General features: G+C 34.2%; 2 protein-coding genes across 3 annotated transcripts in view; both read right to left on the bottom strand.

The window, feature by feature from the left end:
• The window catches only part of LOC123532333 (interferon-induced protein 44-like), a 33,702-nt gene extending 29,391 nt beyond the window's left edge, over nt 1-4,311 (bottom strand). Inside the window, exon 1 of one of the 2 annotated variants that reach the window (XM_053517712.1) lies at nt 3,619-4,311. The gene's annotated coding sequence lies outside the window, so the exon portion shown is untranslated. The remainder of the gene's footprint in view (nt 1-3,618) is intronic. The other variant, XM_053517713.1, reaches the window with a different exon arrangement.
• Nucleotides 4,312-6,141: 1,830 nt separating this feature from the next.
• LOC123531339 (interferon-induced protein 44-like) lies at nt 6,142-7,240 on the bottom strand. The gene is made up of 3 exons (XM_053518201.1): nt 7,141-7,240; nt 6,558-6,703; nt 6,142-6,231 (listed from the first exon to the last, which is right to left on the bottom strand). Exons 1-3 carry the CDS (start codon nt 7,238-7,240, stop codon nt 6,142-6,144), a joined length of 336 nt encoding a protein of 111 aa, XP_053374176.1.
• Nucleotides 7,241-16,975: the final 9,735 nt, after the last annotated feature.

The raw sequence follows: 16,975 nt of genomic DNA, 5'->3' as shown, positions 1-16,975 counted from the left end.
TTACTTTCTTGCAGATAACATAAATACGACTAAGCTTGAATAGATATTGCTTTTGCTGATAGAATGGAAACACGAGCTGGTTCTTTCAGTTATTCTAAGAAATTTTGTTATAGTCTTCGTCGCGTTTGTGTAGATTTAAGGTATCGGACCCCTAAAAGAAATGTTTAAAAAATGGCATTTGCTTGGTATATTCTTAAAGTTGACCATGTTTTGCACAGTGTTGCAAATATTAAACAACTTTTATCGTGCCGTTACTTTGTAAGTTTTGTGTATTTTTTGGTATTTCCTCAAGCTATAATAGAGACAAATTTCAATGTAATGGCCACTATTTAAAACGTTTGCAGAGAATTCATTACAGCATTTTACTGCATGTAACTCAGTATTTTTAAAGATGTCTAACTCTACCCCTACTAATTGACTTAATTCACTTTGAACAGCAAGAGATCGCTTATAAAATAAAAAATTTCCACTTTTGTACAATACATCCATAAGAAGTCTTACTAGAAAAAAGGAAAATATGGAAAAAATGATTCGGTCCCAGTGGGGCTTGAACCTACGCCCACCACCCCCACCTCTGAAAATTGCAGTCAAAGTAGGTTGATGGTAGGAACTGAATATTCTTCCAAAAGGAGGTACTCTATTGCGGGTCCAATACCTTAACTATGACTAATGATTCATTGGTGATACTTTGAAATGCCATAACATTTGCCCTATTTGTTACAGGAACATCATGATTATTTTCCGTCATGGGAACAATAAAACATGATACAGACATTTTAACTTCAGCATAAGGAAGCTTTTTTTCCATTGGCAGCATTGTGAAGATCGTCAATTGACAGTAATTATTGTGATTTCGGATTAATGGAGTTGTAAAAATCAACTGACATATTTGTAATCATAGAACCCTTGTCGACTATGCCTTTTGTATCTTTTCCTTCTATTTCAATTATCTTCCTATGTTATTAATTCCCAGTAATCTGTCATAAATGTATGTTTTCTTTGAGATTTTTGTTAGCTCACCTGAGCCAAAGGCTCATGATTTTTGTGACTGCTCGATGTCCGTCGCCCGTCCATCAACAATTTTAAAAAAAAATCTTCTTCTTCAAGACCTTCTTGAGCAGATTTACACCAAACTTCACAGGAATGATCCTTGGATGGTTCCCTTTCAAACTTGTTCGAAGAATTAAATTCCACACAGAACTCTGGTTGTCATGGAAACCGATAGGAAAAAATCTTCTTGTCCAAAATCGCAAAGCGTAGAGCCTCGATATTTGGCATGTGACATCATCTAATGGTCCTGTATGAAGATTATTCAAATTATGCCCCTGGGGTGAAAAGAGGCCCCGCACCGGGGGTTCCAAGTTTCACATAGACATATAGGAAAAGAATCTTCTTGCCTGAAACTGCAAGTTTGTAATTTATTTTCATATATATAAGAATCGAACCTTGACCCCGAGAGTGCAAAGCCAGCGTCTAAGGCGTCACTGTAACTAGGAGGGTAAATAATGCTTTTACTGCGAATCCAAAAGTTTTAACGCAAAATGCCCAAGTGTCAAATCAAAATCGATGAATTAGTGATAATCAGCAAACAGTTTTCAAATTATCTATACGATAACGAATGAACATGTTAATGTAGAAAAAGGAAAATATTTAATATCTTTGAAACAAATCCGTTTGCAAACCGAGATGAAAATAATATACATCGCTGTACAGGGGAGTTCAACTTTAACCTTTAAAAGATGTCTGGCTACCAATCAGTTTATAAAAATTAGAGGATATACATCATTTAAACAGATATAGGACTGATAAGTTTGGTATGACTCAATGATACTGAAACCAAAGTGTTTATTATGAAAAAATGTCTTCGATTAATTACAAGTATGTACCAGGCTGTCACACAACAACAGTATAACACAATAAATTAATTGAATAGAAAATACGTTTGTAATACAAAATCAAGTTTTTACTGTGTAAATAATAAAGTGAGTCACAATGAATTTATAGAGATAGTGTGCATTAAGGGACATAATTAAAGTCACAACATTTGACTTTTCCATACTAAGCAGCTATATTCTCTCTCTCCGAAGTAAACAGGATCTCTGGGATACAATGAATCTATAGGGACACTGTGCATTAAGCGATATAGTTTAAATCACAACATTTGACTTTTCCAGACGTGACATCCGCGAGGATACAAGTGCGCTTAATAAATTATTAAGTTAAATAATATCTACTTAGAATAAATTATTCAAAGTAGAGATAAATTATACGAAATTATCAGCACCAGAGTATACTAAACGAGCCTACACATTCCACAGCAAGTCCACTGATCCAGTAAGACTGATTTCGATGCTTCTTTATGTTACCCCAATTGTTCTACACATCTGCACTGGACCACAATGAAAATAAGGGATTTCTTCCCTTTTTTGTGTTATCCCTGATATTGATTCACTGATATGGTTCATTACGTATGCATATTTCATGAATTTTATTATTTTTTTTCCTTGCTGATAAATCTTAATATCACATCATGAATGTTGTCATTGTTGCAATGTTGTCAATATCGAAGTAAACAACAACAACAACAACAACAATAACAGCAACATTTACACGTACACTATATACTCAAATCTCTGATATCATGTGGTGCCAATACTCCCGCTTTCATAGCCTTGGGTATTGTATAATCACCCCTTGGATATGGTGCTTGCTTTTTAATTTTGTCTTTTGACAGTTCCTTTGATACGCCTGCTCCATAGCCTCAGATCCCCTTTCTAAATTCCAGTTTGTTTAGTTTTTCCCATTGTTTTCTCGTTTGGGGCAAACCCTTTACAAACGCCACTCTTCATGTAATTACACGCCTCAACACGTACATCATTGAAGGTTCCATGTTCACCGCCGTTTGAATACATCTTAGGATGCCTCTAAATTGCTTTTTGTACTTTTAACAAGTGTAAATGTTGAGTTCTGCTCAACCCGGGGCTAGAGGGCGTGGACGGTAGCATGCATTTCCACTACCGTCCATGAACAGGCTCAATCAACCCGAGACTGCAACATTTTCGTTTTTGTCGTGTTGGGCGATCTGTGAAGTTTCCACTTTTCTCTATTTTACAGTTTAACAAGAGATTTAAACTGTAAAAAGGTCCATGCTATGATTTCAACTACAGCCAAATGTATTTCATTAACGTCTCTTCTAATTGTACAACGATCCCTATAAAGCATGAATTACTCATTGATATATACAAACAGGTAATGTCAGCAAAATGTTTGATGATAATACTCAATACCTGATTTACCTTTGAAAGTAAGTCATATCTTGTGATACGCATCCAGTTATCATTTTACAGTATATTCATATTTAGCCGAGTATTTACTCTCTATCAAGTTAATACCCAATTATATGATAATTTAGTGAAAACTGTTCATATTTTATCGTAAAATCATCAGCTAAATCTTGAAAATATGTGCAAGTGGCTAGAATAATGAAACGATAAATAAACACTTTCGGGTTCGAAATGTTTTATATGCATTATAGACATTTTTTAAGTAGAAATCATGCTTGAAAATAAACTCTAGATGAACACACACTAATACAGGAATGTAAAATGTATATATTACCTCAGAAATCCTTGTCCAAGAAACACACAGCGCGTATTTCACTTTGATATCTGTTTGACACTCAAAAAGTAATTTTTATGAACATATTGATTGAGAACTTGAGTGTAATATGTTTGTGTAACAAAACGCTAGTGCATGATTCATCCCGCTGAGAGATAAAGTCCATTTTTGAAGTGTATGAATAAATAGAAACACGGCTATCTTGCATTTTAATACTTTTAAACCCATTGACACCACACATAGGGATAAAGCCCGGAAGTAAATTATAGCCAATTTTAAAGTATTGCACACAATGTAAAATCTCTGACCTGACAGTAACCATACCGAAGATGTCATAATTAGGTATATTTGAATGGCTATGAAATATAAACATATGAACTGAAATAGACGATAGAGCTGCATATTTACGAAAGAAAGAAGATTAAAAGTAGAGCTTCTATTGTGAATTGATAGCTAATGTAAAACTAAGTGATTTTACAATAGTTTGTGTTAATTTCAGTATTACGCTCTGTGTGCCTAACCGCATTACGTCCGCACTATAATTTACAAACTTGAAATCCTCGCTGTATGCCACATCCCAATTAGGCATACAACATAGATTTTGTGAGAAGTTTTCTGAATCAGAGGAAATTTATAGCTTTTGTTTTTCATTTCGAAACACATTTTTAGAGTATTTTTTACGTTTTATTGACGTTTACAGTCAAATACTGTATCCCGTACTTTCAAAGCTGGAATAAGCAAACCATTTACTCTGATACACAATGTCGAAATTCATTTTAACTAATGAATTAAGTCATTCTACAGAAAGTTAAAATCACTCGCTAAGACAACAAAAAATCTCAGTTCAAGAAGGAAGTAAGAAACTGTTATTTCGATCGTTTGTTTTTGTTTACCTAACATCCTAAAATCACGCGATCCAACACTGTGTCTGTTATATAGTGTTCCGTTAATGCTGATACGTTAGGGCCTGAGGACTGTTGCTTATCTTGTCACCTCTGATAAACACAACGTGTCTGCTACAGGTTTCGTGGTAACGTTCTATGCTTCCACAGGATCTTCTTATCTATAGGCTTTTTTTCATAAACATGTGACAATATTTGAAGAGAATATATATATATTCAAAATATTGATATAACATTGTAATCATACAAATTATGATGATCGGATATTTACAATATCGGGTTTAGCCTGTTATTCACTGCGAAAGTACGATTTATAATTGATACTTATCCATATTGGAAGGACATAAAAATAACTGTATGAAAATACGCACTTCAGTTTTGAAACATAATGAAGTTATTCTATTTTGTATTCAGATAAACTAGAGATAGTGGACACTTTATGCCAATCGGCATTTTCCGTTTGATAAACGTGTTTTCCGTATGCGATTTTCGCATTCTCCCGTTGTTAGGAGAAGTAATTTTCTGTTACGGCCTAAGGATGACGGAATCATATGTGAAGAATTCGTATACGATCGGAAATGGTCAATTTGACATAATGCAGAATATAGATGTGTTTACAGATGCGTGTTAGTCGAATTATTCCACAGTGCATGCATGCTAATTTTTGTCCTATATATTTCATATCAGTTTATTTGCAATAGAAGCACGGTAGCATCTAATCTCAAGATGGTCCATTATTCGCAAACACTGTAAATATTGCTGAAATATTTATATACTCCCGACTGAATTTACATACAATATGGAAAGAATACGGAAGTGTATAATTTAATTTTGTGTGCATAATTGATACATTTTCTTTCTATGTTAATCAAATAATCTGCTTTCTGTATCTGCAATAAATGTCTCAATGCAAACTTTCATTACTTTTCACAAATGTCCATTTGGGCAAACATTTTTTAATTCCGATCTTGAAGATTGTACATCTAATCTTCAACCGAATCTAAAATCTTGTTTAAAGCAAGCAATGTGAGGATGCTTTTGTTTGTATCGTGTTCCTTTTTCGTCCTCGTAGTTCTTCATTCGAAATACACTGGATCGGCGAACACCAAGTTTTGACGTGTTCCTCAACTATCCAGCTTTTGTAAGCGAACGATATATCCTGTTTAACGTATTTGCTGCGTTTGTCGATCTTTGTCAGTACAACTAGTTGTGGAATTTCTAAAAAGAAAAAGATATAACTTCAAAATAAGTTTAGAGGAAGATCAACTAATTTAAAGCATCATTCCAATGTTAATTGTTTAGATTATTTTAAGCTCATTTGTACTCCAAAGGAAAATAGTTGTGTTTGTATGCCATCATTTATATGTTCAACGATGAAATGTTTATCTGGTAAAGTATTCAAATCATCCAACGTAGTATGCATATTTCAAATTTAAAACTGATATGTTAACACCTATGATTATACGTTGATACCTACATTTATAGAACGTTATCATTAAAAATCTATATATATAACTTTAATGATTCGATAATAATGATCAAACCTCTTTGGTTCATGAAGCGTTGGAAATTTTTCTTTTTTTCTACAACTTTAGATGACCCAACATCCAGTGTGATTGCATCAAGCACATAAAAGAACACAATCTATCCTGTCTTGTGTAGTGATCTCCTCCTCAGAACCTTTAGTTGGTAGCTCATTGTCTTGATTGAGCTAAGATGGATATTGATTTTTGTGACTAATACATATTTAGATATTTACATTATTCACATTTATTGAGCATTTTGTTTGTTTTGTATGAAACATTATTTAAAGATTTGGTTTTAAATGTCTATCAAACAAATTTACTTATTAAGTAAGCATTTACTAATGTGCAAAATCTTAACGTTTATTAATGACTGACAATGACAATTGTAAATATATATCCAATGTATTCTACGTTCCTGCTCAGGAACATTCGCTTTTGTCAGAATATCTCCGATCTTACAAAATATTTGCTGACGACGAAGCATGCAGAAAATAACTTAGTACATACTTACCTGATAAAAGTTGGGCATGTTACCGTCTAAAAGGCTACTACACTCATTCTCGTTGAGTCCGGTGGAATCTTCGATTCCAGGTGTGTCACACAACACGAACTTTAGTGAGTCACCAGATTGAGTCGTCACACAGAGTATGGTACGTACTACAGATACAAATACTACACGTATTTAGGCCATGAAGTAGTATCAATTATAAGTCTGAAGTTGTCGGATCCATTTCTAAAGTACATGTATAAAGATAAGCCCATTGTTATGTAAGTTTGCAATGCGATATTGTAATGCCTTATAAATGATCATATGGGCATATGAATAGGATTATTCAAGATAAATGAAGGTAAATTAACGATATTGTTTATATTTATTTATATACACTATAACGATAACAAAGTGACACATAAACGCATGTTTTCCAATAGCTCTGTCTTGGTGATGGTTATTACTAGTACTTCCTGTAGAGAAGACAATGCGCGGCGAACTATAAGTGAAAAAGAGATATATTCTATGAAAATCAAAGTAAATAAAAAGAAGAACTATACACAAAATATAAACTTGTTTGAATAATCTACCCAAGGTGTAATACTTTGCTCAGCGAATCCACTGCAAGCCCTCTGTGTAATCCGACCACGAAACAACGTGTCTATTGTGTTGTAGAAACTTGATTTTCCGACTGGACCAGTCATTGCAATATTTGCCTAACTGAAATTCATGTCAGGCAGGGGTTTGAATGTAATGTCTTTCTCTTTCAGTTTCCCAGCTCCTGAAAAATGGCATATTTGAAAATAGTATCGTATTTATTAATATTGAAACGTACATGGGGTCTGCTAGCCCACGTACACCTCAATATCCAAACGTGGGTTCTTCTCAAACACGTGTGGGAAAGTACGGAGTAAATTATACGGACATCTGAAATAAAATTAAAACACAATAATTTATTTATATGTCATTTCACAAACAATATAATCGGATATGGTTTATCTGAGTAATGGCCTTGGTTCCTCGTCTATCTCTGGTCAGGAGTGTTCGTCTCTTCGTCAGCGTCAAATTAGAAGTTCCTCGACTAAATATAGTTCCAGTAATTCTAAAGAGTAAAGAAAGGCTTGACAAAAACAGTGTCACGTCTTGCCTTGTAAGTAGTGTCACGCCTTGCCTTGTAAGTATTGGAGGCTTAAAAAAACAACAATGTCATGTCATGCCTTGTAAGTATTAGTATTGGAGGATTGACAAAAACGGTGTAACGTCTTGCCTGGAAATCTGGTTGATGGTACTGGATCTTGGAATGGATGGAGCGCTATATAATTGAAAGGAATCTATCTATGTTAAGTTTAAATAATGGCTGCCTAGTAGTAGTAGATTACATTGTATATTAAAATGGGAAATATCTGTTCTGGACTGATAAAAGGGTCCAAGGTTTATTAGAGATAGGTATTGGATCTTTATTATAGATATGATGATATAAGGTTCTATCTAGTCTTAATTTCATTAAGGACTTTAATATATTTCCATATGTTTAAGAAATTATGCTAAGCTGGCAAACCCTGCCAGAAATTCTAGACAGTCTTATATGGTTACTGTACCTTCTTGGTAGCAGGAGATACATCCATATGGTGTTTTGGCATTTCTGAGCTAAATAATAAACGTAGTGGCTAGCACAAGCTCTAACCGGGTACTGACGACAATGCCAGGGTCTGCCAGCTATTTATAGTCTCAGAGTGGTGGCTACATTGACATGGGGTACCAAGCTTGACAGAGTCGTCATCTGGTGGATGACATCATCGCGCGTGCTGACGAAATTTAGTCTTAGTCGGATATGGCATCCACGTTTGGCAGCAGGAGGCTTATTAGTGTTTCTTCGTCTCTAATATGCCCCGATTATTATCTAAAGTCATGATAAATTAACAAATATATTCAGGAGAAGCTAATCTCTTGATTCACACCGGGTATCAGCATGAGGACGGCATTATAACATACTCGAGGTGCGAAAATTATAGTTTACTAATTTCGGATAAACTATATCCGGACGTAATATGATGATGGCTTAGTGGTTACAATATATTTGCATATATCCGTCCCGCTTGTGAGAGAATTTTAAGTATGATGTCTACTATACCGTTTATAAAAGTAAACTAGCCAATTGTATTTATCGTTGCAAGCATCAAAATTGTCGGTGCTGGGTTTGCAAGTTTGTATACGCTGGCTTTGTTCATTTTTTTCTGCTTTTACTTTTTGTACAATATCAGAGAAGGAAGATCAGTAACATGTTTGATGATATATGCCCTTTTATTCGTAGTGTACGAAAGTAACGATTGCTTTACCAGCTTCCTTGTATAGTGTAAATACAAATATGATTGTACGGATACCGATTAATTCACTGTACTGATTTCATAAGTGAAATAAACATCATGCATAGCGTCGTCACTTTCAAGTCACCAAGTGATAGACGATCTTTTCCACCTGCAACTTTTATAAACTTGTGTACAGGGTAATAACGAGTAGCGTGCCATATTTCAACCTTAAAACCTTTTCTTTAACATGAATAATTGCCTCATAAATAATTGCTTTATATCATCGGATATAGTGAATTCGATTACGATTTGTTCAATATTTTAGTTCCATATAATATTGAAGGACCCTTGTTTAAATGAATTCGAATAACTGCAGAAAACAACGCAAAACCTTACTTTTCCAATTATATGCGTCTTGTCATGGTTCCCTCACTTTCTGTTCGTCATCTGAAATGAGAAATACTGACAGAAATCTCAATCAAATGAGTATTTTATTATGACAAACGTTGCATTGCAGTATATCTTGACAGGGGCTATTATGGAACATCTCCCAAACAAACTAAACACCAAATTGAATTATATTTATAATTATTTAAAATATAATACAATTAAAACGGTATTTTGACTGACATTTGCCCAAATATCTCTATTTTAATCCCGAAAGTCATCGAAATTGTGTAGTGAAAAAAAATCCTTATAATTTATTTTTGAACTATCAAACAAAAAGCAAACTGGAATGTATGTAAGCTCACTGTGTCTCAAGAATGATCATAAGAATTTGAAGATACATAGAATTTTACTTACAAATTACTTTATACACACTTCAAGTTCAGAGATAGTTTGGTTCCCGTTTTTCATTAGAATGTGGAAGATATGCAAGATTTTACCTACAAGTTACTTTATACACTTCAAATGCAGCGATACTTTGGTCCCGGGTTGTCATTAGAATGTGAAAGATATACATATATGATTTTTATTTACAAGTTACTTTATACACTTCAAGTTCAGCGGCAATTTGGTTCCCATTGATCACATCATTTTAGGAGATACCCTGCATGTCGAACGTATGTCCAATATACACGCTTCCATTTTACTTGAAGTTATCCCAAGATCGGCTGACAGTTTTGGAAAACGAAGGAAGATTGGGTCCTCTGCCAAATGTTGGTCCGTAGCCGATAGCGTTATACACGGAATTATTGTAGCAGCTCTTTTTCACAACAAACTTTTAGGTTTTGGATTTCCGTTTACATATAGTTTAAAGATAAAGGCGTCAATACAATAATTATACTTTTTTTTCCCCGAGTTCCATGTAGTAGGGATGTATCCTCCATAGATACCTGAGCATTATGCAGAACAGTGACTGTCGGTCCCTGGTCGTCACATTTCTGATGTAATGCCTTGGTCTCACATCCATCTCTGGTAAAAGCGTAGAGAAGTGAAAATGTTTAAGGCCTTGTGCCATTCGATTGTTCTAGCTGGTCGAAGTCTTTATTTGCTAGCCTTCTGGTCATTCTGCCACTTCTGAAATGAAAAAAATATATACATATGTACAGGAGGAATGCAATCATGGTAGGAAGATTTTATTCTAATAAATCAAAAATAGGGACAGCAGTTATTTAAGTTATATGCAATATACCGGATTTGTATGGTCATGACTGATGACATAAATTAAGGATAGGTAATTACATAAGAAATATCCATCCCGAATCATCGTCATAGAAAAATTCTTCACCCGTTCTCAAATATTTCAAGCATTAAATTTTAAACGCGGTTAAATGCATTTGTTATAATTTTCAGTTTTACTGACATGATTCCATGATGAAAACGAGAGAATATGTGTTTGTTTCCATGAAAGATGGAAATATCTTCCACGAGTGAACACCAGATGCTATATTTTCATGAGTGGCATAGCCACCAGTAGGAATGTAAGATATGGTTATAAAGACTGAAAAATATTTTATTCTTACATAATAACAAACAGATATTATATTTTCAAAGTTTTTACTGAATCTTCCAATTTTATACTTTTTTACCAGTGAAAAATGCATTTGATATTTTTCAATGTAAAAATACCAGATTTGTTTGTTTACATATGTCGATAATTTTCTTGAAAGTATGTAATAAAAGTTGCTATTACCGGCAGAAAACATTCGATGTATAGAATATTTCGGGCTACACTGTTGCCTTATAGTTCACGATATCCAGCAACTACTATTCTGTTAAACTAACTTTTAAATAAAGGATAATACGTGTGATAAAATATCAATGTTTGATCCTCCCACATGTAGCGATTAGATAATCGTATCCAGCTACTACGGTGTCCCAAAATCACTGTATAGATGAATGTACTTGACTACAATGCTGAAACGTGGAAACCTTTTCCTTCTTGTTTCAGCTTTAAAGACACGATGACACAAACGTTTTTGTAACGGCATTGTCAATGAAAAGCAAAACAAAGTACAAACTGTGCAGCTAGGTAGACATTTCACTCCATGTGTATATAATTGAGTCTAGGATGGATATTTTATTTGATCACAGGGGTAAGAAAGTTTTTGTTTCTCTTTTTACTGATTTTGTTCATGTTGGGTTTAACGTCGCAACGACACAATTTAGGTCATAAGGTGACTTTCCAGCTTTGACGGCAGAGGAAGACCCCCAGGTGTCCCCTCCGTGCATTATTTCCTCACGTGCAGGCACTAGGATAGAACCACCGACCTTCCCACAGCCAGCTTGATTGCTTCAACACATGAATAATTCAACACCCGAGGTAGGCTCAAACTCAAAAGGTGAGAGGCAAGTGATTCAAAGTCATCGACCTTAACCACGGAACTCTTTGTTTGCTGAGGTATTACATTACTGTATATAAAACATATAAATTGAATGGTTGGCTTTTGAAGTGTCACTTGTTATATGACTCTAAAGAGTTGCATGTTCTTAACTGTGTCAATACTTATTAGTGTTTGGTGCTATGAAGTATGAAATGTGAAGAGTAAAATGTAAATGTGAAGTATGAAATTTGATGCTGAAGTGTGAAGTGATAATACTTCACATAAAATGCATCATATTTTACTATTAAGTAAGTAGACTTGTTTTCTCGTTTAGGGCACAGCTATTATTTTTCTGGGGACCACACACCGCTTTTTTCGTGGAACTGCACTCTGTGCCTCATTGAAAGCCGTATGAACAATTCGGATGTCTCTAAATTACATTCTATTATTAAGTTCTGCTCAACTCGGCGCTAGAGGGCGTGGGTGTTAACTTGCATTTTCACTACTGTCCATGAACAGGCACCATCAAAGCGAGCCTGCAACATTTTCGTTTATGCCGTGTTGGGCAACCTGTGGTTTTCAACTTATTATACCTCCATAAACAAAGTTGGGGAGTGAGTCGGTCGGTAGGTTGATTTTAATGGTTGCCGGACAACACCCCACGAAAGGTTTGACAGATTTAAATAAATTTTGGTACACAGTTGTAACATCATCAAGAACAGGTCAAGTTCGACTTTGCCTACAAACCACCATTTTTGACGTAGTTATGACCCCTTTCCAACTTAAGATTTGCCAAACTCATGGTTTCCTGACAATATCTTATGAAAGGCTTGACAGATTTAATTAATTTTTGGTACACAGGTGTAACGTCATTAATTACAGGTCAAGTTCTACTTTGACTACAAACCATCAATTTTTGACGTAGTTATGGCTCCTTTCCAACTTAAAATTTGCCAAACTCATGGTTTCCGGACAATAACTCATGAAAGGCTTGACATACTTAAATAAATTTTTGTACACAAGAGCAACATCATATAATACATGTCAAGTTCGACTTTTGACATTGACTAGCGCTGTTATATTTCGATCTCTTTAGATTGTTCAGCACGACATATATCGTTATATATGTTGTATTTGTGTACCGTTTTATTTTAGTTGCAACATCCTACTGATGCACCCAAATAGAAGATGCAGACTAGCAATATTATTAGTAAAATTGAATTCAAGTGAAGAGCAACAACACGCACGGTTTAAATCTGCACATGAAACCGATGAGAAAGCTGCGCTAATTTGGGCTACATAGGTTGAAAATATATTTGACTGTCACAAAATCTACTTTTTGTTATATTGAACTTTGCATATCAATTCATGCACTCTTGGTACTTAAATATTGTTTTTGCTAGAGATATTTCTATTTTTCATTTGTTCAGGATATCGGCCATATTTGAAAGGAAATGAAATTGTCATTTGATGAAAGTCAAATAAACACAGAAAAGTGATCTGTATTATCTGTACTGATGGAACAAATTGAAAATTATATTGACACTAATGTTGACAAGATAAAAGAGTACCATTACTTTGATGATGCTGTAAACATGTTAACGATAAGCTTTTCACCACCTTCCTAATAACAATAACATGCTGACATTGTATTTGAACATACGACTTGACTTATCTTTGTAATTTAACCATTGTCAATTTCTTTTATCAGAATTTTATATATCAAAAATTGTATAGTGTATAAGATATGTCAAAGGTAATTTTTGCAAATTATTTTGCAAATTATTAAATCTACGTTTGGTGTTGTGCTCATAAAAGAAGATACGTTTATACTGCTGAATGTAGCTGATTGAGACAAATAGAGTATTATAAAGGAATTTATGTATATTTGTTGATTTGCGTGTAATTTGACGGCATTTGTCGGTAATTTTAATTTATAATGCTCGGGCGATTTCGGTCAATATTTTTATATAAGAACCATCTCTTCCAGCGAACCACTGACGCTTCAGTATGTGCATGTATAGCGTTCAACAATTGTTCAGTCATATAAATGACGGTGTGTACTTGTAGCAGTGCACAAATAAACAAACACATCATTAAGATATAGGTAGTGTGTAGACAGTAGATGTTGTCTCATTTGAAATTATTTGCTGCTGATTTAATGGGAAAACTGGATCATGCACGGTCATTCTGGTCCTTTTGCATAGACTGCTTTGATCGGTAGAGTTATAACATGGAAGCTGACGTATTCAGACATAACTAGGGAAGGAGAAACCTTACTAATTTGCGTTACACTTTGTTATATTTCAAATAATATGCTAAACTCGAAGGGGTTTTCTGTCTATAGTTCATGAATACGTGTATATGTGAACGTGAAACCCGAGTAGTGATGCGCTTGTGATTAGAGTCCGCAGACAAAACTCGATTGATGAATATAATTAAGTAAATTTATCAGACAAATCTCCCAAACGGAATCTATGTTATTGGTACATTGAAAGTATTGAAATGGCATGAGATAATGAAGTGAAAAATTGAAATAACTTAGAAAAATGTTACATTTGCTTAGTTTGTTTGTCTGTTTGTTTTAGGTTAAACGCCGCTTTTCAACAGTATTTCCGTTATGTAACGGCGAAGAGTTAATCTAACCAGTGTTCTTGGATTCTGTTCCTGTTTTCCACATGTAACTTGCAACCTCCCCACTTAAATCAGAGGTCGGGGACGAACAATTTCTTTTATCAATTCGTCCTAGATAAAAATGCCTCGCCAGGAGATAGAACTCTCGACCACGCGATCCGTACTCTTGTGCCATCCCTACTTAGCCAAATGGACGGGCAGGTTACACTTGCATCAGAAGGTGAGATCAGTAAAATTTAATATTTAAGGACAAATGTGTTTTGAGAGAATAATTTAATGTCAGATTTAAGTACTATCTTAAAAGTATATTTAATGTTTGCAGAAAGATACCATTCAGGAAATTAACCAAAATGTACACTAAGATTATGACACAGGCCCTCGACTGGAACATTTAAAACAAAGGCTTATATTTTTATATTTTGCACACACACACACACGCACACACACACACAGAGAGAGAGAGAGAGAGAGAGAGAGAGAACGAGAAAGAGGGAGAGAGAGATATGTATTTTAATATCTTAACATAGCGTCCAATACATCGTTCTTTGAATTTGTTTCTGACAGATTTCAAGTAGGACATATTGCAAGCATACCTCAGTTATATAAAGATGGGATGTCGTAATGTGGTTTGTATTATTCTCTTGTCCATTAACGTCTTTTATTCATGTATATTAAGCAATTTTCAAGTAACTCATCGATTTTACACATGATCACAAAACCTCAATCGATCAAGTTCAATAATGGAACAAGCTCATCATAGCACCTGTATAATGGTCCTTAAACATGTCAAATTATGATATTTCACCTTCATTACACACTAGATACAATTTATCTTCACAAATCAACATGGCAACATAGGACTACGGTTTTAAGATACTTTGACGATGGAGAAAATTGTTACACTTCTTTGACCAAGTGTTGTTACTATTTCTGGGCCTTTGGAGCATAAAGTCCTTTCAAAAATACATTATAACTGAAACCCACTTCAAAAGATGCTAGGTGCATGAGAGGTGTACGCATATCATTTCTCTCTCTCTCTCTATCGACCCGTTGGAAAGTTCAATAAATCAAATCCCTTCGATAGTTATTCGAAAAAAAAAAAACAATGTAAATTTACATTATTGCAGTATAAATACATCACATTTAGCATTTTAGAGTTTGGCTCAGACAACTAAATTTAATTAAGGGCCAAGACAGATCTATGGTTCTTATACACAGCAAGTTCTCATAACGTTTCGTTTCGTTGTGTGAATTTTTTTTGTAGCTTTTAAGCTTTTTTGTACACACTTCAGTTTCTCTTAATGCACTGGACGGACGCATGGACATAATCACTACTAAAGAACCACCAAAAAAGCAGGGTCAGAATAATCTAAAAACTTGAAACATGAATATATTACCTTCATGTGAAGGGAAGCCTGAAAATCTAAAAGTACTTTTCTCGATAGGAGTTGAACAAAGTTGTTTCCCTGAAATGATATCATTTTTATAGCTGAATCGACAACATGCTTTTGTTTTAGAGTCACAGATCTTCTCGTGACAGCTTAAGGTAGTTGTGCACGTAACTATATTTCTAAAGTTAAAAATATGATATTAACATCTTACACGTTAAATAATTAGAACTAATGGCTTAAAACATGTTTGAAAAGTGCGGACCACTTTAATCATGGGCAAACATCTAGAAAAAAAAGCAAGCACATGGACATTTTTTTATTTCACCATTGCATAGAGCAGATATTATGTACGACTGTGAGAACTTTCATTAAAGTCTACATTGTAGAAAAAGCTTCTATTCGCGAAAATGTTACGAACATTGTGATTTCCCCATAGACTCCCATTATCAAAACTTGCGTAATGTCCTAATTTTCAGTCTAGTAAAAAATCAAGCATTCGACCCTATCCTTTTTATTTGCTAACTTTTCTAAGTATATTCTGAAGTTTTGAAAATTCAGGATTTAAACAAATTCTACATTTTAAAATACATTTTGATCCAAACGTGCAGAGCTACCTTAAGTGTTGTCAAAAAGCGAGACATACTACCCACCAAGGTAGCCCTCAGCACATCACCACTGTGTTATGATCAACTTATTAGCACCAAGAGAAAGAACAAAGGATACATTACAGTAAGTTCTACATTTATTACAAAAAAAAACCACACACAGAAATACAAATTATAGATGTACGATATACTATAAATCAATTCTAACTAGAAATAAAATAACTTTTCTTCATGGTTGGCAGAAAGTGGGAAAATTGCTGAACTATTAACAATAACTATACGTAAAAACTGTACATAAACCCAGCTGCTATAAGTTAGTAACGTAGATTGCAGACTATCAAAATATAAACTGCATGATAAACATTGAAAAAAGACATTTGTCATAGATTTTCTTTATTTAATGCAATCATAGTATAACTGCCAAACTGGATTTTAATATTAGTACAGACGTAGATGTTATTTCACAGAATCGTTGTATCAGTCCAAAAGGGTTGTCTGTATAGAGAACCCATCAGACTTCATTTACAAAGTTCTGAAAAATTCGTAATTATAAAAGGTTTTAACACAAAACTTCTTTCAAAATTATCTGCTTATCGTTAATAAACAAACATAATAATAAAAACTATTAAAATGTTCTTTGCAAATGCATGTATTTAATATGTAACTTATACATTCTTAAAACGATACGTTTCAACTACATCCACGTGAGAAATATTTCAGCAGGAATTGTGATGA

The sequence above is a fragment of the Mercenaria mercenaria genome, chromosome 11 (assembly GCF_021730395.1).
Source record: "Mercenaria mercenaria strain notata chromosome 11, MADL_Memer_1, whole genome shotgun sequence".
NCBI classification, from domain to species: Eukaryota; Metazoa; Mollusca; class Bivalvia; order Venerida; family Veneridae; genus Mercenaria; species Mercenaria mercenaria.
The sequence above is the reverse complement of the archived record's forward strand: the minus strand, read 5'-3'. Positions and strand labels throughout refer to the sequence as shown.

Coding starts and splice junctions, on each gene's coding strand:
- LOC123531339 (XM_053518201.1), bottom strand. CDS start 7,240: ATGACTGGTCCAGTCGGAAAATCAAGTTTCTACAACACAATAGACACG. Junction 6,704..7,140: donor CAGTGGATTCGCTGAGCAAA/GTATTACACCTT, acceptor TTGTATCTGTAG/TACGTACCATACTCTGTGTG. Junction 6,232..6,557: donor ACATGCCCAACTTTTATCAG/GTAAGTATGTAC, acceptor TATCCATCTTAG/CTCAATCAAGACAATGAGCT.